General features: G+C 46.3%; 1 protein-coding gene across 1 annotated transcript in view; it reads right to left on the bottom strand.

The window, feature by feature from the left end:
- The window catches only part of LOC117464596 (double C2-like domain-containing protein alpha), a 66,644-nt gene extending 49,390 nt beyond the window's left edge, over nt 1–17,254 (bottom strand). Inside the window, 8 exon segments of the mRNA XM_071206739.1 lie at nt 158–267; nt 506–580; nt 1,377–1,456; nt 2,184–2,320; nt 2,322–2,377; nt 2,380–2,524; nt 16,111–16,189; nt 16,917–17,254. Of these exon segments, the coding sequence (XP_071062840.1) occupies nt 158–267; nt 506–580; nt 1,377–1,456; nt 2,184–2,320; nt 2,322–2,377; nt 2,380–2,524; nt 16,111–16,189; nt 16,917–17,250 (1,016 nt within the window). The 5' untranslated portion in view covers nt 17,251–17,254.
- Between the last annotated feature and the right edge of the window lie 7,845 nt (nt 17,255–25,099).

Genomic DNA, 25,099 nt, shown 5'->3' with positions numbered 1-25,099 from the left:
GGGGATCAGCAGAGAGAAAGGATAAAAGCCTACAAATCAAAAGTAAAAGACTCTGTGATGGAGATGGACGATAAGAAATCCTTTGTAAGCAAGAGGCAGCTTACAGACGGGCAAGACAAAGCAGAGAGGCCGAAAATAGCCATGAAGCAACATTTACCGGAGGGTTTTGCGGTACATATCTTCCTCGGTGATTCCACAGTAGGTGAGGGTCTCGTTCCACACCGGGTTCAGCGTGTTGCGCACCGTCTTGGTTTTCAATTTGTTGGCCTGTGCAGTGTGCATCACAGCATAGAGGAGAGGAAAACAGTCATCTCAGAGCTGCTAGTAGCAACACCAACTCAGGAAAACACACATTTGAACTGGCTTCAATGTCATTTTCTTCAGAGCGTGTTTATAGATCTGCACTTTCATAATGCAGCTTGAAATTGTAGCTAGACTAAGTGCACTCCAAAATCCTGCATATCTTTTCACAAAAGCACAAGGATGAGGCAAATAGAAATCAGACCTTGCAGGCTCCCGGCAGCAGGTGCAGCTTCACATAAGGATCAGACAAACCATTGAAATCCATCGGCTTCAGACCCTGATGGAGACATGGAGAAGAGATTTAACAGAGGGATGTAAAATAATTGGCCGTGAACACCGGTAGTACGTTGTTCAATGATACTGAGGGGTGAAGAATGACTTTACTTATTGAATCTGAAGCACAGTGCTAGAGAGGAGGTGAGGGAGCAATCAGTTTACAGATTCAGTTGACCAGGGAGCCGTGACAACTGAATCCTCTGCTACATACTGATAAGAGATGCATGTATCTCGAGTCTTTGGAACTTCAGGGTCCTGTTGCACCATCTGATATGAAGCTTGTTTACCAAAGTTACTCATAACTCGTCGTTCTAAGACCGACCCTTCAACCATCTAGACTTGATCCATCTTCTCGTTAAGACCGGGTTTAAATCTTAAGCCTGGTCAGGAGCAAGACTGAAACCAAAATCTGAGTTGAGACAATCATGTATCCAGCTTTAAGGCCACCAATGTTGCCAAACCCTGGTAAATTTGACAAAAACGTTCTCTAAATCTAAATGACATTACACCGCTTTAAAGCGACAGCTGGCAATAAGACAGCAATCTGTGGGACCAAAGTGGTGTCAACGTGCTAGATGGGGTGAATAGAGAAGAATGAGTGTCATGTTTACTACCCAATTGTACACATACAAACTGCATGATATATGCACAATATATACAGTATAAGGTACTATGCAACCACTATACTGTCATAAAATCCTGTTGGAAATACTGAACTGACACAAATGTAACTTTACATGTTATTGTCACAAGATAAAGTACCTGTGAAGGCTCTGGTTGAGTTTCAGAGTATTTACCTTGGCTTTTATGACTGTGCAGTGTAAGGAGCTGGTGGCTCTGTCGTACAGAAGCTCAAACTCCAACGTCCCCAAGGCGGCTGTAAGACAGTGGATGAAGACGTTTTAGTTACTCTGGTTATTGCTTATGTGCTTTTCTTTTCATTAGAAAAGAATGGTCTGAAGCAATGTAGACACTCGGGAAGATACTCACATTTAGAAATGTTTTCAAAATAACCTTATCCTCTTCCATTTATAAAGGCCTAGTAAGCTAACCTGTGGCTAATGGCTGTAGCTTCATATTCAACGTGCAACACGAGAGCCGTATTGATCTTCTCATCCAAGTCTCAACAAGAAAACAATTACAGGTCCCAGAATGTTGTACTGTATTATTTTAAGATACCTTTTAGAGAGGTCTCCTTTTGAACCAAATACAATTGAAACATTTCAAATTAGCTTGTGTTTTTAACTAAATTAAAAAGTTTAAGCATTAGCTCATTCTAGCTTCAGCTGGAAACATCTGCTTGGGGTAGTTGACAAAGTCTAATGTTGTTTTCTATAAATGAGAAGGCTGATTTAGTTTCCTTTTGTGTGCAATCAAAGAGTAATTGTTCATGTGAATTATGATGCTACCGTCATGACTGTAAACAGTAAATGTACTGTGTGAGAACACAAACTTGACAGGTGTAGCAACACCACTTTAGCTAAGGCTCAAATGTTATTTGTTCAAGGCCTTTTGTTCTAAATCCACATCTGCGCTGAGTGACCTGCCATTATTGGACTCCAGCAGCTTTAGTGAAACCAGGTTGTGACTTTCAGGTGACTCACTGTTATCATCGCTGTCACAGCTGTCGATCTCGATGGAGGTGTCCATGCTACTCATGGCTGACAGCGAGCCCCCACCGCTCGCCGCACCTGGTAACAACAGGCTGCTGCTCCCTCGTCCCACTGCTCCTCCACCCTTTTGCGCTGCTCGGCTGAGCGATGGTGGGAGCTGCTACTTGATTGGGCGAGAGCGGCTGCGGGAGAAGGAGGAAGTGGGCGATAAGCGGGGGAAGTAGGCAGAGATTTGACGGATAGGGCGTATAGGGCCCGGGCAAACATCGATGGCCATGTGCTCCTGGATGGAGACGGCTAACGTTTTTCTTTTTTTTCGCACAGCCATAGGGCTGCAGGGAAAGAGACAGAGAATATGGAGGAAGAGTTAAATCCCAGCAAAGACGATTTTAAAATCTGGAAATGCGGAGGGAAGATATTGATCCACAGACATGAGCTGCTTTTATCAATTTCATCAAGGTGAGTTTAGCCAGGAATTTGGTTCATTTCAATATCCTTTCAACTAATAGGAAGTTTTCATATCAAATCAAATCAAATCAAGTTTTATTTATATAGCACATTTATAAACTATTTTTGGTCGAGCCAAAGTGCTGTAGACTACATATAATAAAAATAGCCTACAGTAGAGACACTTTACAGCAAATACAACAGCACAGATTGTTCAGAATATCAATATGAGAAAAACGACAGTCCTTAGACCCTCACATCGTATAAGGAAAAACTTCCAGAGAAAACCCACAGTTTAAAGGGGAACATGGGAGAAACCTCAGGGAGAGCAACAGAGGAGGGATCCCTCTCCCAGGACAGACAGACGTGCAATAGATGCCGTGTGTAAATCCAAGAGACAATACATTTTACAGCATATCGACCGAATGTTAGGAAATTCATGTGTCTGTAATAAGAAGATGAATCCACGAGGATGTCAGCTACAATCCTGTGGGAGCCATCAGGGAGGCAGCATGACGAGACCCAAGGCAGGACCGCAGAGACAGGTTCAGCCACGACCCGAAGTCCACGACTTAATCCAGAACTCAGGATAGAGGATCCAGGACACAGGATGCCATATGCCATATTGTCAAGAAGAACACAACGTATAATGGGGAGCATTTATATGAAATTGCTCTTGCACTGAAACATCTTTCAATAATTAAACTCTCTAAAAGAAAGACATTACTGAAAAGATGAATAAGTACAGGAGAGATACACACATTTGCATTTCAATTGAATCTGTCTGAATATCTGACACTCAAATCTTATATTTGAGTGTTGTATGTCTTGTAATAATGGACCAAGAGTCTCTTTAAATAAAGATGATGATGATGATGATGATGATGATGATGATGATTATGATGATGATGAAGAAGAGAAGCAGAGCCTATCAGCGAGAATACAGGATTACATCCTCGAGTAAATGGAAGTGTGTGCGTGAGCCACCGAGGCACACATGTTCTCTTAAGTGCTTAACAATCCTCCGTAGAACGACAGGTAATTACAGGATGGAGTCTGGGACGCTCCACTCGGGTGGTGGGAAGACTCCCGGATTATATAAAGTTTGTGTGAGCAGGGAGAGGAGTTGACCACCAGGCTGATGTGTCTGCTCTCTTCCCAAAATAAAAAAGAGGGGTGGATTGCAAATCTCACACAGCTTTTGTTTTTAAAGCCAGCAGGCCTTGAGGGGGAGTTCTGTACTCAATACAGTCCCGTCCCCCCCCCCCCCCTCTGGATACCTTCTGCTCTCTCGCATCAATCGATGAACTTGAAATGAGATGTGAATATTTGCACTTCCTCTGTGTTGTCTGCAACGACACCTACGCACGATACGACTCTGACAGATTACTGTACTCCCAGAACCAAACTGTCTGTCTTATAACGTGCTATGGGGTTGTTGTGCTTTGCACATGACACTAGTGATCATTGACAAGGGGGTCAGGCTTCACACTAGGAGGAATCCCTCTGTCTCATATTAAAACTACAGTATGTTCAGATAACAAAGCACATGCGAAAAGAGATACGGGTAAAGACCCAGATCACGGACAAGAATCACGTTCTCCAATTGGATGTTCGCAAGAAGCTAAAGTTGTGTGTGTGCTCATTTGCAACGAAAAACAAATAGAGACCAACAAGATATGGAGGACAGAGTTGATTGGGAAATGCAGAAGGCATTGGTTGTCTGTGCTCCAGAGTTGGTGGTGAATTAATAACATTGCAATGAGAAAGTAGCTGTTTAAACTCAAGCTGTTATTGTACAATACCCTTCTACCATCTTAATTGTGACCATATGGCCTTAGTGTTTATCATTTCCCAAATATATGTTGTATTAAAACATTTTATCATATCTGTCGTTTTAAATGTAAACGAGAGGGAATAAAACCAATCATCTGTTGAATTTTACAAAACAAGACTTCATTTCCTTTTTTAGATGAATCTAAAGACAAAGCGTGACCGACTGCAACATAGAGCTTCAAATCAAAGTCTGGGCTTGGGGAATTGTGACAACCCTCGTGTTAACACTTTGGTTCTTATTCACATTACATGTTATCAATGTGGTATTTAGTCAGCTTTAGAAGATGTGGAGGTTGATTTTGTTCAGACAGTCCTTAAACATTTTACAACTTCCAGTTCCTTTGTTTCAAAGTCAGCATTTTTCTGAACATGTTTTTCGTTGGACGACTGAAAGTGGTAAACACTAGTTGAAGAGTTTTGTTCTACTAAATAAAATATGTCAGTACAACACCACTCAAGTTTAGAGGGTGGATTCACTGCCATGATAGAAACTGCAGTTGACAGTTTAAGTATCACAGCTCTTCAGAAACCTGTTAGTAAAGTCTTGGACACTACATCCATTTATACAGTCTATCTATGGTCCAGACCAGTAAAAGAATAAAAACCTTCACTGGCCATGATTAATTCCCTGTGACCGATGGTGCCCTGGCGGAAAGTGCCTCTGAAATGTTTGCCTCTGACTGTTGACCTTCAGCAAGATACAGGCAGCGGGATCATTTCTCATGTTTGTCCAGTTTCTGCTGAGAGCAACAGTGGGTGACACACATCCAGCTCTGTCTTGGCTGCAGATGAAACAAACTGTTTGATACACCATGAAGTGTGTCAGCCTTCAAACTTCCTCCACGGTTGTAGAGGACTTTGACAGACTATGATGGACATATTTCCTTTTGAAAATCAGAAGCAGCCATTTTGGTGCCACAAAGGTCAAAACAGGGAATTGATGACTTCTGAAGCGCCACCAAGGGGTCAGAATTCATCGCTGCTCAATTAAACCGCACACAGATAACGTTGATTCTCCTGCACTTAGGGAGGAGGTGCTTTGATTCTCGTTTATGTAAATGAGCTTGAATGTGTCCTGTCTGGGTGTGATATGTTTAATGTTCCTGTCACGATTCTCATGTTATGTCACGTTTGTAGTTTTGTATGTTTGGGTGTTTGCTGTCATGTTTTCCTCCTGGTTTATTGTCTGGTCCTTCTCCCTGTGTTTTTCCTCCTGTCGTTAGTTTCCCTGGTGTGTCTAGTTGTCTGATTGTGTTCACCTGTGGCCCTTGTGTTTCTCCTCCCCTGCCCGGCTGTTTCTCGTCTTGTGATTACCCCTCCCTGTATTTAGTCTGGTCTCTTCCTGTGTTCAGTGTTGGTTCGTCTTTTGTTGGTGACTGAGTTCACCGGTGAGTGTTCGGTTTTGTCTGTGTTTATTTCATTATCCTTGAAATAAAGGTTTATCAGAGTTATCTGCATTTGGGTCCTGCTTCCTTCACTCAACCTTGACGAGTACGAACCAACCAAAATGGACCCGCAGATGATCCATTTGAGGTGGAACTACAACATGTTTCCTTTTATTTGGCTTGCTGCTATGATTGGTGGAAGGGAGCATCCAGTGTTCTGCAGAAGGAGGCCGCTCTGGTAGAAGCGCACCGGTTGGCTATGGAGAAACCAGACTTGGTGAAATTCTTACCTGGCTGGATTTTGAACTTCCTCTGGGTGTGTGATTTCCAGCCTGCTGACTACAAACGTCTCGTGTGTTCCGTCTGGAGTCAACCAGTGCTTCTGCCTCAGTTCCTGCTCCTGTCCAGGAGTTGTTTTCTGGAACTCGTCTGGCTTTTGGAGGTCCACAGAGCTTCAGGCGGCTTCTAAGAGAAGGAGTCGCAAGTCCAGGCTAGCAGCCCGAGCCCCAAGAGCCATGATTCCGGTCCCAGTTCTGGCCCCAGCGGCCATGGCTCCGGCCCCAGCAACCATGGTTCCGGCCCCAGTACCGGGCCCAGCAACAATGGTTCCGGCTCCAGAACCGGTCCCCACAGCCATGGTTCCGGCTCCAGAACCGGCCCATGCAGCCATGGTCCCTGCTACAGAACCAGCCCACACAGCCGTGGTCCCAGCCCCAGCATCCCAGCCATGGCTCCGGCCCCAGCAGCCATGGTTCCGGCTTCAGTACCGGCCCCAGTAGCCATGGTCCCTACTCCAGTTTCGGCTCCAGGATTGGCTCTCCGGCCGACGCCAGCTCCCTGTGTCCTGTCGGCGTACCGGCCGACTCCAGCACCTCGTCTCCTGTTGGCTCTCCGGCCGACGCCAGCTCCCTGTGTCCGTCGGCGTACCGGCCGACTCCAGCACCTCGTCTCCTGTTGGCTCTCCAGCCGACGCCAGCTCCCCGAGTCCTGTCGGCGTACCGGCCAACGCCAGCTCCCCAGGCCTGTCGGCGTACCGGCCAACGCCAGCTCCCCGAGGCCTGTCGGCGTACCGGCCTACTCCAGCCCCTCGTCTCCTGTTGGCTCTCCAGCCGACGCCAGCTCCCTGTGTCCTGTCGGCGTAGCGACCGACACAAGTCCCCTCGAGTCCCCTCTCAAGTCTCCACTCCAGTTTCCTCTCTAGTTCCCTATCGAGTCCCCTCTCAAGTCTCCTTACAATTCAACTCTCGAGTCCCCTCTCAAGTCTCGTCTCCAGTTTCCTCTCGAGTTCCCTATCGAGTCTCCTCTCGAGTCTCCATTCAAGTTCCCTCTCGAGATCCCTCTGGAGTCTCCTCTCAAGTCCCCTCTCGAGTCTCCTCTCAAGTCCCTTCTCGAGTCTCCTCTGGAGTTCCCTCTCAAGTCCCTACCCTATGTCCTGTCCCGTTGGGGGTCCCGCAGACGACTCCTCTGCCGGGGGTCCTGACAACCTGTGTCCTGTGCCGTTGGAGGCCCCGCTGTCTACTCTTCTGCCGGGGGTCCTGCCAACCCTATGTCCTGTGCCGTTGGAGGTTCCGCTGGGGGTCCTGCCAACTCTATGTCCTGTCCCGTTGGGGGTCCCGCCGACTACTCTTCTGCCGGGGGTCCTGCCAACCTTATGTCCTGTGCCGTTGGAGGTCCCGCGACTACTCTCCTGCCGGGGGTTCTGCCAACCCTCTGTCCTGTGCCGTTGGAAGCCCCGCCGACTACTCTTTGCCGTGGTCCTGCCAACCCTGTGTCCTGTCCTGTTGGGGGTCCCGCCGACGACTCTTCTGCCGGGGTCCTGCCAACCCTATGTCCTGTTCTGTTGGAGGACCCGCTGAGAGTCCTGCCAATCCCATGTCTTGTTCCGTTGGAGGTCCCGCCGTTACCTGTCTCGCCGAGGGTCCTGCCAACTCCTGGTCCTCTTCCATGGGGGATCCTGCCGAAGCCTGTCCCACTGGCTCTGGTTCCTGTCCGGCCGACACCGGGTCCTGCGCGGCCTCCGGAGCTGTCCCGTCAGCGCCTTCCTGCCCGGCCTCTGGAGCTGTCCCGTCTTCGCCCTCTAGCCCGGCCCTCTGAGAGCCGCGGTCTTCGCCTTCGAGCCCGGCCCCCTTCGAGCCCGGCCCCCTTCGAGCCCGGCCCCCTGAGTGCCACGGTCTTCGCCCTCATGCTCGGCCCCCTGACTCTTCCTGCCGCTGCCTTCGCCCTCATGCTCGGCCCCCTGAGTTTGCCCGCTGTGGTCTTCGCCCCTCCATGGACTCTACCTTGCCCCCGGGCCGTCCGCCCGAGACCCCCACCTTGGACTTTGCCTTGCCCCCGGGCCGCCGCCCAAGATCCCTTCCGGGCCCTCCGCTGTGCTCCTGGGCTGTCAGCCCAAGACCCGTCCTCCAGACCCCCTCCACCCACCCTGGTGGCCCTAGTTTTGTGTCCCTCCTCCGGACCCCCTCCATCCACCCTGCTTGAGGTTTTGGACTTTTGTGGGTTTTTTTTAGGGACGTCTGGAATCCATCCCTTGAGCTGGGGGGGTTCTGTCACGATTCTCATGTTATGTCACGTTTGTAGTTTTGTATGTTTGGGTGTTTGCCGTCATGTTTTCCTCCTGGTTTATTGTCTGGTCCTTCTCCCTGTGTTTTTCCTCCTGTCGTTAGTTTCCCTGGTGTGTCTAGTTGTCTGATTGTGTTCACCTGTGGCCTTGTGTTCTCCTCCCCTGCCCGGCTGTTTCTCGTCTTGTGATTACCCCTCCCTGTATTTAGTCTGGTCTCTTCCTGTGTTCAGTGTTGGTTCGTCTTTTGTTGGTGACTGAGTTCACCGGTGAGTGTTCGGTTTTGTCTGTGTTTATTTCATTATCCTTGAAATAAAGGTTTATCAGAGTTATCTGCATTTGGGTCCTGCTTCCTTCACTCAACCTTGACAGTACGAACCAACCAGAAATGGACCCAGCAGATGATCCATTTGAGGTGGAACTACAACATGTTTCCTTTTATTTGGCTTGCTGCTATATGATTGGTGGAAGGGAGCATCCAGTGTTCTGCAGAAGGAGGCCGCTCTGGTAGAAGCGCACCGGTTGGCTATGGAGAAACCAGACTTGGTGAAGTGATTATGATTTTTGCCATAATCGCACAGCCCTACTGTGTAGTAAGAACAACACCAAAGTACTCTGTTTTCCCAAGGATGTGGTCTCTGACTTGGCTGAGAAGATCCTGCATATTGGGGCTGAACATCTGACTGTGAAGAATGTGGTTCTGCACATTGGAACAATGATGTTGTGAAACAAGAGTCAGAAGTGCTGAAAGAAGACTTTCATCAGTGGCCCTCTACCGCCAGTCAGAAGAGGAGTGGAGAGATTCAGCAGATTGTTTGCACTGAACACCTGGCTTTCAACTGTCTGTACTGACCATTCTATTCATTTTATTGACAATTTTAACTTTTTCTGGGACCGCAGACATCTTTTCAAGGCAAATGGAGTTTGCCTGAACAAGTCAGGAGTGAAATTGTTTATCTCTAACATATTCAACTGCCTGCGTCATCAATCTGTTCCCTCTGCCAAGGACAAGCGGCAAGAGGAATCAAAACAGGAAAAGACAGACACAACACATCGCGCAGAAAACCCTGAAGAATTATCACTGCACCCGCCTGAGGAATGTTCTGATTATGGGAGACCTATGAGACACACGGAGGAGTCTCCACCACCGTCACCCCCCCCCCTCCCTGTCAACGCCTTTGAGGATACTCCGTTCCTGGAGTTCAAAGACCAAACTAAGGCGATACGCAGGGCTGGCACCATGTCCTTTACCCCCGCTCCTCAACGACGCCCACCAAAATCACCGCGGAGCACCATCTCCTCCATCTCCTCCATCTTCATCACCGCGCCTACGTCAACCACCTCCCCACCCTGGCAGCATGTCCTCTACCCCCGCACCATCTCCCCCGTCTCCATCACCGTGCCTATGTCAACCACCTCCCCTCCCTTCAAGAAAGCATCTGCAGTCTCCGAAGCCTATAAGGATGTGTGTGTACAAAACACAACAAACTCTCACTGATATGTGTGGGGTCCAGGCTCAAGGGCGTATGGCACTCTCAACTCTTTCCAGGACATGCCGGGGCCCTGCCTGCCAGTAGCTTTGCCGATATCTGTGTTGATAGGTAATAGATTAAGAGCGGTGAATCATCTTCGAAACAGGAAGCGCCCAAACGTTTGTGTGAGTTTATCTAATTTAGCAGTGATTCCATGTCAGCCACAGCTTGTTACAAAAAACATGACTGATAGTGTGTTTACAAACTTAAACTAGCTTTATTAAATGTCAGGTCTTTGGCAGGAAAAACATTTTTAATCAATGATTTTATCACTGAGCACAATCTTGATTTTATGTTTTTAACAGAAACTTGGATTGAACAAAATAACAGTGCAGCTGTTCTTATCGAATCAACCCCTCCCAACTTTAGTTTTATGAGTCAGGAAAGAATGCATAAGAAAGGGGGTGGAGTTGCTATTCTGTTCAATGATTCCCTTCAATGCAGGAAGACATCGTATGGAAACTTTGATTCTTTTGAATATGTGGCCCTTCAGCTGAAATGCTCCTCTCGAGCTCTGTTCCTAAATATCTATAGACCACCCAAATACTGTGCAAGCTTTTTTGATGACTTACTGAACTGCTGTCTATAGTGGTATTGACTTTGACCGTCTAGTCATTGTTGGTGATTTTAACATCCATGTTGACAACCCCCAGGACAGAGGGGCTAAAGAACTGTTTTGTGTTCTTGATAGCTATGGACTGACTCAGCATGTGACGGAGCCCACGCACAATAAGGGGCACACTCTGGACTTAATTATCTCAAAGGGTCTGAATATCTCTAAGGTTGTGGTGATGATGTTGGCTCTCTGACCATTCCTGTGTTTTCTTTGAGAGCTCTATTTCTGTTCACACAAATGTTCAAAAAGAGGTAACCACAAAGCGATATTTAACTGAAAATACTTGGGAAATGTTTACTCAGAATTTTTCTTCCACACTTGCCCCTGCTAACACCTCAGTAAATGAGCTATTAGATCATTTTAATTAAAAAATGTAAAAATGTTATAGATGCCATTGCTCCAACTAAGGTAAAGGAAGTGACTGGGAAGAAATATCTCCATGGAGAAAGGCCATGACCGTGAAAACAGAAAAAAGAGAATGTCGAAAAGCTGAACGCAGGTGGCGAAAAACAAATCTCCAGGTTCACTTTGACATTTATAAAGAGAGACATGACCTTTATAATTTGGAATTGAAAAACGCACGACAATCGTTCTTCTCTGACATCATTACCAAAAACAACGCACGTGCCTTGTTTGCTACCGTCGACAGACTAACTAACCCCCCAGTGTCAGTAGCCTCTGAATTTCTATCCACCAGGGCGTGCAATGATTTTGCCTCCTTTTTCACTGACAACATTCAGAAAATCAGACAAGCAGTCAGTGCCTCTGCATCAGGAACAGCAAATGTGTTGTCTCTGTGTCCACTTAACATCAATTCACACATCATGACACAATTCCATCAGATTAATAATAAAAACCTAGAGGACATTATACAACTTCTGAAATCCTCCTCCTGCTGCCTTGATATTATTCCAACAGGATTTTTCAAAGATTTTTGCCTTGCATGGCCTCAGAACTACTTCATATAGTAAACAAATCTCTTCACTCAGGTATTTTTCCACAGGCCCTGAAAACTGCAGTCATTAAACCGCTCTTAAAAAAGAATAATCTAGATGCTTCAGTAATGAACAATTACAGGCCCATATCAAACCTCCCATTTCTAGGTAAAATCATTGAAAAAGTTGTTTTTCAACAGTTGAGTAATTTCTTGCATTTAAATAACTGTTTAGATGTGTTCCAGTCAGGCTTTCGTCCAAACCACAGCACTGAGACTGCTCGTGTAAAGGTCTTTAATGACATCCACTTAAACATAGACAGTGGCAGAACTTCAGTGTTAGTATTATTAGATCTCAGTGCTGCGTTTGACACTGTTGACCACAGCATATTACTAGACCGACTGGAAAACTGGGTGGGACTTTCGGAAACAGTTCTAAATTGGTTTGAATCCTACTTAAAGGATAGAAACACTTTGTTTCTATAGGTAAATACAAATCGAGTTGACAAATATGACATGTGGGGTTCCTCAAGGCTCCATCTTGGGGCCTCTTCTCTTTAACATCTACATGCTACCACTGGCTCAGATAATGAAGAACAACAAAATAAGTTACCATAGCTATACAGATGACACACAAATGTACGTAACAATTTCACCAGGAGACTATGCTCCAATTCAAACACTGAGTAAGTGCATTGAACAAATCAATGACTGGATTGGTCAGAACTTTCCTCCAATTAAACAAGAGAAACTGAGGTAATGGTTTTTGGAGCCAAGGCAGAACATATAAAAAGTTAGCGCTGAGCTTCAGTCTGCAATGTTCAAACCAACAGATAAAGCCAGAAATCTAGGTGTAGTCATGGACTCTGACCTGAGTTTCAAACAGTCACATTAAAACAGTTACTAAATCAGCCTACTATCACCTAAAGAATATTATCTAGGATTAAAAGACTAATGTCACGCAGGATTTGGAAAAAACTTGTCCATGCCTTTATCTTCAGTAGACTCGACTACTTGCAATGGTGTCTTCACAGTTCCTCACTAAAAAATAATATATAGAAAGCTGCAGCTGATTCAGAACGCTGCTGCTCGAGTCCTCACTAACACTAAGAAAGTGGATCACATCACTCCAGTTCTGAAGTCTTTACACTGGCTTCCTGTGTGTCAAAGATAGATTTCAAAATATTGCTGCTGGTTTATAAAGCACTGAATGGTTAGGCCCAAAATACATTACTGACCTCCTGCTAAATTATGAACCATCCAGATCTCTCAGGTCTTCAGGGACTGGTTAGCTTTCTGTCCCCAGAGTCAGAACTAAACATGGTAAAGCAGCGTTCAGTTATTATGCTCCAATTATCTGGAACAAACTCCCAGAAACCTGCAGGTCCGCTGCAACTCTGACTACTTTTAAATCCAGGCTGAAGACTTTTCTTTTTGTCGTTGCTTTTAATTGAACTATTCATATCTTAAACTGCACTGTAACTTTTATCCATGTACTTTTTATTTTAATTTTTAATTGAACTATTCATATTTTAGACTGCACAGTAACTTTTATCCATGTATTTTCCTTTTAATGTTTATTTTATTAGCTTTTCTTTTTAATGCTTAAAGGTGGGGTAGGTAATGTTGAGAAACCGGCTCGAGATGGCTAAACGGATTGGTTGTACTTTTTACAGTATTACGGCTTCTACAGATGACATTTTTTATGGATTTTTTGTCAAAGCACTTCAGATATTCATTGCTATCGGGATGTTAAGAGCATTCCATGGAATATAACAAAAAGTGTATCTCGAGCCGGTTTCAGAAACTTACCTACCCCACCTTTAATGTCTTTAATTTTTTGTAAAGCACTTTGAATTGCCTTGCGTTGAAAAGTGCTATATAATAAACTTTCCTTGCCTTGCCTTGCCTTAAATGTCCATCTTAAACGTTCAACTAAAGATTGTATACTTTAAAAATGTAAATGCTTATGGTGAGACCAACTTTAGCCTGAATAGCTCAAAAGTATTACTTTTCAAGGCAAATTTATGAGATAATAAAACTGAATATTGACTTAATTTCTAATAACTGTGACCTTTTGTCTCGTAGTTTTGTAAATAAGACGATAAATACAATACATTACTATTTCATAGATATTTTTAAGTATGTTTATTTGTATCATTCTTAACTTGTTTATATATTTTCTTCTCTTCACTTGACAGGAGCAAACTTCCATAGCCTCTGATTCTTATTTTAAGTTATTTGGCCTACAGATGAATAATAAATTACAATTTTTGTGAAACTGTATTCTTAATCAAATGTTATTTATATAGCCACATATCAGGAAGTAACACAGGGGGCTTTACAATCTTGCAGCACTTTGTGGTTGGAAGCAGACTCCATAACGGAGCTGCGTTTTTTCCACTTTAGAAAAAGAACTAGAAAATAGTTTTGCCCTTTTTCAAACAGAGCCATATCCTGTGGTTGCATTGAGTCCTGGTCGAATAAAGCAGCTGTTGGTAGAGACATTGAACAACTACCCTTTTCTGTGATGGATTTCTCTCTAGTGTAAGTGTGGAAGGAAACCCTGCTGGTTAAGTCCGTAGAGACACACTGGAAGAAAGCCATAGATTTTCACTTTTACACTGTGCTTAGTAAAGCGCAACAAACTAGAGGTAAAATTGCAAGGATATCTACAGTAGATGTGTTAAGAGTTGGTTTAATCCTTAGAAATGTTCCCCCGTTAATTATATCTATTACATTATCCAGTTTTATTACTACAACTTGTCACTTTGTAAGACAGTTTCAGTGCATTGCAATCTGCGATGTCAACATGTGTTCATGACTCGGTAGGTTAAACTTCCTGTCTGCAGATCTTTCAACGCCTCTGCTGAATTAACAGTGTCAAAGGATGGTAGCAAGGCCGGCTTCGCTAATTTCCCCCGAGAGATGAACCGTCGGTCCTATTTAAATCCCACTCTCACATAACGCTTTGGCAAAGTTTAGTCACAGGCAGAGACAATTCGCAGCTTTCGTCACCTCTGGAGGGGGTCAATGAAATTAAAACACCCTGTGGTGCTTTCTCTGACCTCAATCTGTCACTCCAACTTGGGAAGACGGAAAGGAAGGGAGACAGATGTAAAGGAAAGACAAAGAGAGAAGGATGCTTCAGAAGAAGTGAGGGGAGATCTTTCCTGATCCTAGTGGACAGGAGAGATGTGGGCACTAAAGGAAGGAAGGTGACGTGACAGACGGGGATCAGCAGAGAGAAAGGATAAAAGCCTACAAATCAAAAGTAAAAGACTCTGTGATGGAGATGGACGATAAGAAATCCTTTGTAAGCAAGAGGCAGCTTACAGACGGGCAAGACAAAGCAGAGAGGCCGAAAATAGCCATGAAGCAAACATTTACCGGAGGGTTTTGCGGTACATATCTTCCTCGGTGATTCCACAGTAGGTGAGGGTCTCGTTCCACACCGGGTTCAGCGTGTTGCGCACCGTCTTGGTTTTCAATTTGTTGGCCTGTGCAGTGTGCATCACAGCATAGAGGAGAGGAAAACAGTCATCTCAGAGCTGCTAGTAGCACCGAAACTCAACAGGAAAACACATTTGAACTGGCTTCAATGTCATTTTCTTCAGAGCGTGTTTATAGATCTGCACTTTCATAATGCAGCTTGAAATTGTAGCTAGACTAAGTGCACTCCAAAATCCTGCATATCTTTTCACAAAAGCACAAGGATGAGGCAAATAGAAATCAGACCTTGCAGGCTCCCGGCAGCAGGTGCAGCTTCACATAAGGATCAGACAAACCATTGAAATCCATCGGCTTCAGACCCTGATGGAGACATGGAGAAGAGATTTAACAGAGGGATGTAAAATAATTGGCCGTGAACACCGGTAGTACGTTGTTCAATGATTACTGAGGGGTGAAGAATGACTTTACTTATTGAATCTGAAGCACAGTGCTAGAGAGGAGGTGAGGGAGCAATCAGTTTACAGATTCAGTTGACCAGGGAGCCGTGACAACTGAATCCTCTGCTACATACTGATAAGAGATGCATGTATCTCGAGTCTTTGGAACTTCAGGGTCCTGTTGCACCATCTGATATGAAGCTTGTTTACCAAAGTTACTCATAACTCGTCGTTCTAAGACCGACCCTTCAACCATCTAGACTTGATCCATCTTCTCGTTAAGACCGGGTTTAAATCTTAAGCCTGGTCAGGAGCAAGACTGAAACCAAAATCTGAGTTGAGACAATCATGTATCCAGCTTTAAGGCCACCAATGTTGCCAAACCCTGGTAAATTTGACAAAAACGTTCTCTAAATCTAAATGACATTACACCGCTTTAAAGCGACAGCTGGCAATAAGACAGCAATCTGTGGGACCAAAGTGGTGTCAACGTGCTAGATGGGGTGAATAGAGAAGAATGAGTGTCATGTTTACTACCCAATTGTACACATACAAACTGCATGATATATGCACAATATATACAGTATAAGGTACTATGCAACCACTATACTGTCATAAAATCCTGTTGGAAATACTGAACTGACACAAATGTAACTTTTACATGTTATTGTCACAAGATAAAGTACCTGTGAAGGCTCTGGTTGAGTTTCAGAGTATTTACCTTGGCTTTATGACTGTGCAGTGTAAGGAGCTGGTGGCTCTGTCGTACAGAAGCTCAAACTCCAACGTCCCCAAGGCGGCTGTAAGACAGTGGATGAAGACGTTTTAGTTACTCTGGTTATTGCTTATGTGCTTTTCTTTTCATTAGAAAAGAATGGTCTGAAGCAATGTAGACACTCGGGAAGATACTCACATTTAGAAATGTTTTCAAAATAACCTTATCCTCTTCCATTTATAAAGGCCTAGTAAGCTAACCTGTGGCTAATGGCTGTAGCTTCATATTCAACGTGCAACACGAGAGCCGTATTGATCTTCTCATCCAAGTCTCAACAAGAAAACAATTACAGGTCCCAGAATGTTGTACTGTATTATTTTAAGATACCTTTTAGAGAGGTCTCCTTTTGAACCAAATACAATTGAAACATTTCAAATTAGCTTGTGTTTTTAACTAAATTAAAAAGTTTAAGCATTAGCTCATTCTAGCTTCAGCTGGAAACATCTGCTTGGGGTAGTTGACAAAGTCTAATGTTGTTTTCTATAAATGAGAAGGCTGATTTAGTTTCCTTTTGTGTGCAATCAAAGAGTAATTGTTCATGTGAATTATGATGCTACCGTCATGACTGTAAACAGTAAATGTACTGTGTGAGAACACAAACTTGACAGGTGTAGCAACACCACTTTAGCTAAGGCTCAAATGTTATTTGTTCAAGGCCTTTTGTTCTAAATCCACATCTGCGCTGAGTGACCTGCCATTATTGGACTCCAGCAGCTTTAGTGAAACCAGGTTGTGACTTTCAGGTGACTCACTGTTATCATCGCTGTCACAGCTGTCGATCTCGATGGAGGTGTCCATGCTACTCATGGCTGACAGCGAGCCCCCACCGCTCGCCGCACCTGGTAACAACAGGCTGCTGCTCCCTCGTCCCACTGCTCCTCCACCCTTTTCTGCGCTGCTCGGGCTGAGCGATGTGGGAGCTGCTACTTGATTGGGCGAGAGCGGCTCGGAGAAGGAGGAAGTGGGCGATAAGCGGGGGAAGTAGGCAGAGATTTGACGGATAGGGCGTATAGGGCCCGGGCAAACATCGATGGCCATGTGCTCCTGGATGGAGACGGCTAACGTTTTTCCTTTTCGCACAGCCATAGGGCTGCAGGGAAAGAGACAGAGAAATATGGAGGAAGAGTTAAATCCCAGCAAAGACGATTTTAAAATCTGGAAATGCGGAGGGAAGATATTGATCCACAGACATGAGCTGCTTTTATCAATTTCATCAAGGTGAGTTTAGCCAGGAATTTGGTTCATTTCAATATCCTTTCAACTAATAGGAAGTTTTCATATCAAATCAAATCAAATCAAGTTTTATTTATATAGCACATTTATAAACTATTTTTGGTCGAGCCAAAGTGCTGTAGACTACATATAATAAAAATAGCCTACAGTAGAGACACTTTACAGCAAATACAACAGCACAGATTGTTCAGAATATCAATATGAGAAAAACGACAGTCCTTAGACCCTCACATCGTATAAGGAAAAACTTCCAGAGAAAACCCACAGTTTAAAGGGGAACATGGGAGAAACCTCAGGGAGAGCAACAGAGGAGGGATCCCTCTCCCAGGACAGACAGACGTGCAATAGATGCCGTGTGTAAATCCAAGAGACAATACATTTTACAGCATATCGACCGAATGTTAGGAAATTCATGTGTCTGTAATAAGAAGATGAATCCACGAGGATGTCAGCTACAATCCTGTGGGAGCCATCAGGGAGGCAGCATGACGAGACCCAAGGCAGGACCGCAGAGACAGGTTCAGCCACGACCCGAAGTCCACGACTTAATCCAGAACTCAGGATAGAGGATCCAGGACACAGGATGCCATATGCCATATTGTCAAGAAGAACACAACGTATAATGGGGAGCATTTATATGAAATTGCTCTTGCACTGAAACATCTTTCAACATAATTAGAACTCTCTAAAAGAAAGACATTACTGAAAAGATGAATAAGTACAGGAGAGATATACACACATTTGCATTTCAATTGAATCTGTCTGAATAATCTGACACTCAAATCTTATATTTGAGTGTTGTATGTCTTGTAATAATGGACCAAGAGTCTCTTTAAATAAAGATGATGATGATGATGATGATGATGATGATGATGATGATGATGATGATGATGATGAAGAAGAAGAAGAAGCAGAAGCCTATCAGCGAGAATACAGGATTACATCCTCGAGTAAATGGAAGTGTGTGCGTGAGCCACCGAGGCACACATGTTCTCTTAAGTGCTTAACAATCCTCCGTAGAACGACAGGTAATTACAGGATGGAGTCTGGGACGCTCCACTCGGGTGGTGGGAAGACTCCCGGTGATTATATAAAGTTTGTGTGAGCAGGGAGAGGAGTTGACCACCAGGCTGATGTGTCTGCTCTCTTCCCAAAATAAAAAAGAGGGGGGTGGATTGCAAATCTCACACAGCTTTTGTTTTCTAAAGCCAGCAGGCCTTGAGGGGGAGTTCTGTACTCAATACAGTCCCGTCCCCCCCCCCCCCCCCCCCCTCTGGACTACCTTCTGCTCTCTCCGCATCAATCGATTGAAACTGAGATGTGAATATTTGCACTTCCTCTGTGTTGTCTGCAACGACACCTACGCACGATACGACTCTGACAGATTACTGTACTCCCAGAACCAAACTGTCTGTCTTATAACGTGCTATGGGGTTGTTGTGCTTTGCACATGACACTAGTGATCATTGACAAGGGGGGTCAGGCTTCACACTAGGAGGAATCCCTCTGTCTCATATTAAAACTACAGTGTATGTTCAGATAACAAAGCACATGCGAAAAGAGATACGGGTAAAGACCCAGATCACGGACAAGAATCACGTTCCTCCAATATTGGATGTTCGCAAGAAGCTAAAGTTGTGTGTGTGCTCATTTGCAACGAAAAACAAATAGAGACCAACAAGATATGGAGGACAGAGTTGATTGGGAAATGCAGAAGGCATTGGTTGTCTGTGCTCCAGAGTTGGTGGTGAATTAATAACATTGCAATGAGAAAGTAGCTGTTTAAACTCAAGCTGTTATTGTACAATACCCTTCTACCATCTTAATTGTGACCATATGGCCTTAGTGTTTATCATTTCCCAAATATATGTTGTATTAAAACATTTTATCATATCTGTCGTTTTAAATGTAAACGAGAGGGAATAAAACCAATCATCTGTTGAATTTTACAAAACAAGACTTCATTTCCTTTTTTAGATGAATCTAAAGACAAAGCGTGACCGACTGCAACATAGAGCTTCAAATCAAAGTCTGGGCTTGGGGAATTGTGACAACCCTCGTGTTAACACTTTGGTTCTTATTCACATTACATGTTATCAATGTGGTATTTAGTCAGCTTTAGAAGATGTGGAGGTTGATTTTGTTCAGACAGTCCTTAAACATTTTACAACTTCCAGTTCCTTTGTTTCAAAGTCAGCATTTTTCTGAACATGTTTTTCGTTGGACGACTGAAAGTGGTAAACACTAGTTGAAGAGTTTTGTTCTACTAAATAAAATATGTCAGTACAACACCACTCAAGTTTAGAGGGTGGATTCACTGCCATGATAGAAACTGCAGTTGACAGTTTAAGTATCACAGCTCTTCAGAAACCTGTTAGTAAAGTCTTGGACACTACATCCATTTATACAGTCTATCTATGGTCCAGACCAGTAAACAGAATAAAAACCTTCACTGGCCATGATTAATTCCCTGTGACCGATGGTGCCCTGGCGGAAAGTGCCTCTGAAATGTTTGCCTCTGACTGTTGACCTTCAGCAGAGATACAGGCAGCGGGGATCATTTCTCATGTTTGTCCAGTTTCTGCTGAGAGCAACAGTGGGTGACACACATCCAGCTCTGTCTTGGCTGCAGATGAAACAAACTGTTTGATACACCATGAAGTGTGTCAGCCTTCAAACTTCCTCCACGGTTGTAGAGGACTTTGACAGACTATGATGGACATATTTCCTTTTGAAAATCAGAAGCAGCCATTTTGGTGCCACAAAGGTCAAAACAGGGGAATTGATGACTTCTGAAGCGCCACCAAGGGGTCAGAATTCATCGCTGCTCAATTAAACCGCACACAGATAACGTTGATTCTCCTGCACTTAGGGAGGAGGTGCTTTGATTCTCGTTTATGTAAATGAGCTTGAATGTGTCCTGTCTGGGTGTGATATGTTTAATGTTCCTGTCACGATTCTCATGTTATGTCACGTTTGTAGTTTTGTATGTTTGGGTGTTTGCTGTCATGTTTTCCTCCTGGGTTATTGTCTGGTCCTTCTCCCTGTGTTTTTCCTCCTGTCGTTAGTTTCCCTGGTGTGTCTAGTTGTCTGATTGTGTTCACCTGTGGCCCTTGTGTTTCTCCTCCCCTGCCCGGCTGTTTCTCGTCTTGTGATTACCCCTCCCTGTATTTAGTCTGGTCTCTTCCTGTGTTCAGTGTTGGTTCGTCTTTTGTTGGTGACTGAGTTCACCGGTGAGTGTTCGGGTTTGTCTGTGTTTATTTCATTATCCTTGAAATAAAGGTTTATCAGAGTTATCTGCATTTGGGTCCTGCTTCCTTCACTCAACCTTGACAGTACGAACCAACCAAAAATGGACCCGGCAGATGATCCATTTGAGGTGGAACTACAACATGTTTCCTTTTATTTGGCTTGCTGCTATGATTGGTGGAAGGGAGCATCCAGTGTTCTGCAGAAGGAGGCCGCTCTGGTAGAAGCGCACCGGTTGGCTATGGAGAAACCAGACTTGGTGAAATTCTTACCTGGCTGGATTTTGAACTTCCTCTGGGTGTGTGATTTCCAGCCTGCTGACTACAAACGTCTCGGTGTGTTCCGTCTGGAGTCAACCAGTGCTTCTGCCTCAGTTCCTGCTCCTGTCCAGGAGTTGTTTTCTGGAACTCGTCTGGCTTTTGGAGGTCCACAGAGCCTTCAGGCGGCTTCTAAGAGAAGGAGTCGCAAGTCCAGGCTAGCAGCCCGAGCCCCAAGAGCCATGATTCCGGTCCCAGTTCTGGCCCCAGCGGCCATGGCTCCGGCCCCAGCAACCATGGTTCCGGCCCCAGTACCGGGCCCAGCAACAATGGTTCCGGCTCCAGAACCGGTCCCCACAGCCATGGTTCCGGCTCCAGAACCGGCCCATGCAGCCATGGTCCCTGCTACAGAACCAGCCCACACAGCCGTGGTCCCAGCCCCAGCATCCCAGCAGCCATGGCTCCGGCCCCAGCAGCCATGGTTCCGGCTTCAGTACCGGCCCCAGTAGCCATGGTCCCTACTCCAGTTTCGGCTCCAGGATTGGCTCTCCGGCCGACGCCAGCTCCCTGTGTCCTGTCGGCGTACCGGCCGACTCCAGCACCTCGTCTCCTGTTGGCTCTCCGGCCGACGCCAGCTCCCTGTGTCCTGTCGGCGTACCGGCCGACTCCAGCACCTCGTCTCCTGTTGGCTCTCCAGCCGACGCCAGCTCCCCGAGTCCTGTCGGCGTACCGGCCAACGCCAGCTCCCCGAGGCCTGTCGGCGTACCGGCCAACGCCAGCTCCCCGAGGCCTGTCGGCGTACCGGCCTACTCCAGCCCCTCGTCTCCTGTTGGCTCTCCAGCCGACGCCAGCTCCCTGTGTCCTGTCGGCGTAGCGACCGACACAAGTCCCCTCTCGAGTCCCCTCTCAAGTCTCCACTCCAGTTTCCTCTCGAGTTCCCTATCGAGTCCCCTCTCAAGTCTCCTTACAATTCAACTCTCGAGTCCCCTCTCAAGTCTCGTCTCCAGTTTCCTCTCGAGTTCCCTATCGAGTCTCCTCTCGAGTCTCCATTCAAGTTCCCTCTCGAGATCCCTCTGGAGTCTCCTCTCAAGTCCCCTCTCGAGTCTCCTCTCAAGTCCCTTCTCGAGTCTCCTCTGGAGTTCCCTCTCAAGTCCCTACCCTATGTCCTGTCCCGTTGGGGGTCCCGCAGACGACTCCTCTGCCGGGGGTCCTGACAACCCTGTGTCCTGTGCCGTTGGAGGCCCCGCTGTCTACTCTTCTGCCGGGGGTCCTGCCAACCCTATGTCCTGTGCCGTTGGAGGTTCCGCTGGGGGTCCTGCCAACTCTATGTCCTGTCCCGTTGGGGGTCCCGCCGACTACTCTTCTGCCGGGGGTCCTGCCAACCTTATGTCCTGTGCCGTTGGAGGTCCCGCCGACTACTCTCCTGCCGGGGGTTCTGCCAACCCTCTGTCCTGTGCCGTTGGAAGCCCCGCCGACTACTCTTCTGCCGGTGGTCCTGCCAACCCTGTGTCCTGTCCTGTTGGGGGTCCCGCCGACGACTCTTCTGCCGGGGGTCCTGCCAACCCTATGTCCTGTTCCGTTGGAGGACCCGCTGAGAGTCCTGCCAATCCCATGTCTTGTTCCGTTGGAGGTCCCGCCGTTACCTGTCTCGCCGAGGGTTCTGCCAACTCCTGGTCCTCTTCCATGGGGGATCCTACCGAAGCCTGTCCCACTGGCTCTGGTTCCTGTCCGGCCGACACCGGGTCCTGCGCGGCCTCCGGAGCTGTCCCGTCAGCGCCTTCCTGCCCGGCCTCTGGAGCTGTCCCGTCTTCGCCCTCTAGCCCGGCCCTCTGAGAGTCGCGGTCTTCGCCTTCGAGCCCGGCCCCCTTCGAGCCGCGGTCTTCGCCTTCGAGCCTGGCCCCCTGAGTGCCACGGTCTTCGCCCTCATGCTCGGCCCCCTGAGTTTGCCCGCTGTGGTCTTCGCCCCTCCATGGACTCTACCTTGCCCCCGGGCCGTCCGCCCGAGACCCCCACCTTGGACTTTGCCTTGCCCCCGGGCCGCCGCCCAAGATCCCTTCCGGGCCCTCCGCTGTGCTCCTGGGCTGTCAGCCCAAGACCCGTCCTCCAGACCCCCTCCACCCACCCTGGTGGCCCTAGTTTTGTGTCCCTCCTCCGGACCCCCTCCATCCACCCTGCTTGAGGTTTTGGACTTTTGTGGTTTTTTTTTAGGGACGTCTGGAATCCATCCCTTGAGCTGGGGGGGTTCTGTCACGATTCTCATGTTATGTCACGTTTGTAGTTTTGTATGTTTGGGTGTTTGCCGTCATGTTTTCCTCCTGGTTTATTGTCTGGTCCTTCTCCCTGTGTTTCTCCTCCTGTCGTTAGTTTCCCTGGTGTGTCTAGTTGTCTGATTGTGTTCACCTGTTGTCCTTGTGTTTCTCCTCCCCTGCCCGGCTGTTTCTCGTCTTGTGATTACCCCTCCCTGTATTTAGTCTGGTCTCTTCCAGTGTTCAGTGTTGGTTCGTCTTTTGTTGGTGACTGAGTTCACCGGTGAGTGTTCGGTTTTGTCTGTGTTTATTTCATTATCCTTGAAATAAAGGTTTATCAGAGTTATCTGCATTTGGGTCCTGCTTCCTTCACTCAACCTTGACAGTACGAACCAACCAGAAATGGACCCAGCAGATGATCCATTTGAGGTGGAACTACAACATGTTTCCTTTTATTTGGCTTGCTGCTATATGATTGGTGGAAGGGAGCATCCAGTGTTCTGCAGAAGGAGGCCGCTCTGGTAGAAGCGCACCGGTTGGCTATGGAGAAACCAGACTTGGTGAAATTCTTACCTGGCTGGATTTTGAACTTCCTCTGGGTGTGTGATTTCCAGCCTGCTGACTACAAACGTCTCGGTGTGTTCCGTCTGGAGTCAACCAGTGCTTCTGCCTCAGTTCCTGCTCCTGTCCAGGAGTCGTTTTCTGGAACTCGTCTGGCTTTTGGAGGTCCACAGAGCCTTCAGGCGGCTTCTAAGAGAAGGAGTCGCAAGTCCAGGCTAGCAGCCCGAGCCCCAAGAGCCATGATTCCGGTCCCAGTTCTGGTCTCTTCCTGTGTTCAGTGTTGGTTCGTCTTTTGTTGGTGACTGAGTTCACCGTTGAGTGTTCTGTTTTGTCTGTGTTTATTTCATTATCCTTGAAATAGAGGTTTATCAGAGTTATCTGCATTTGGGTCCTGCTTCCTTCACTCAACCTTGACAGTACCATGTGTAATGGCACCCTGTTGTGCATGGAAGACATGTCTGCCTTTTGCACACATATATTTGATTCTTAATCTTAAAATAACACAGCTTCTGAAAGCGATTTAAAGTCTGGCACAACATTGAAATAATCTTAAATTAAACCGATGATTGCATGACATTGAGAAGAAGGAAAAGATGAAAACAAATTAATGAAACCCTGCAATGAAGAGGATTATTTTAGCCAGAGTTGATTAAAAGATGCATTTATTTGCATCAGTGGATAATAATTGTTCTAATGTATAATCCCTCAAAGCAGACGCAAATACATTCACAAAGGCAGGCCATCAGACGTACAGGCAGATAACTTCCGTCAGATCATTAATTCATCTCTCTCCACACACACACACACACACACACACACACACACACACACACACACACACACACACACACACACACACACACACACACACACACACACACACACACGCACACGCACACACTATGCAGCTGTTGCAGGCTTGTGAGCGAGTGTCTGTTGATATAATGTGCGCAGTCAGTCGCCTCCCAGTCCTGGCAGATGTGGCCGTGAGCTGCCTGAACACCAGCAGCTTCAGCAGCACAAGTAGAGCCGGTGGGGAAGCAGGAGCTCATAATTGATCGCCCTCATGCTGCCAGCTGGAATCCCTCTCTCATCTTCCCTTTTCATCATCTTGTTGCTGAGAATATGTCACCCTTTAAAATAACAAGGCTCAGATTACACCTCACACTTCTCAGGTTTTTTTCTCCCGTACGCGCTGAAGCTCATTTACGTACGACTCGTTTAGCCTCCGAGCACATGGTTTAACTTCTTAACATAATTCCTATAAGCGACAATATAATAATGGCCTGACTTGTTTGCCACGTACATTAGCCCCTGTGGCGGTTGGTTATGCAACCACACACAGTCATGCTTTTCAAGCTTGGCCCCCATTTATTCCTGATGTTACAT

This window comes from Pseudochaenichthys georgianus, chromosome 19 (genome assembly GCF_902827115.2).
Source record: "Pseudochaenichthys georgianus chromosome 19, fPseGeo1.2, whole genome shotgun sequence".
In the NCBI taxonomy this organism is placed as follows: domain Eukaryota; kingdom Metazoa; phylum Chordata; class Actinopteri; order Perciformes; family Channichthyidae; genus Pseudochaenichthys; species Pseudochaenichthys georgianus.
Note: the sequence above shows the minus strand (reverse complement) of the source record. Positions and strands in the feature narration are given on the sequence as shown.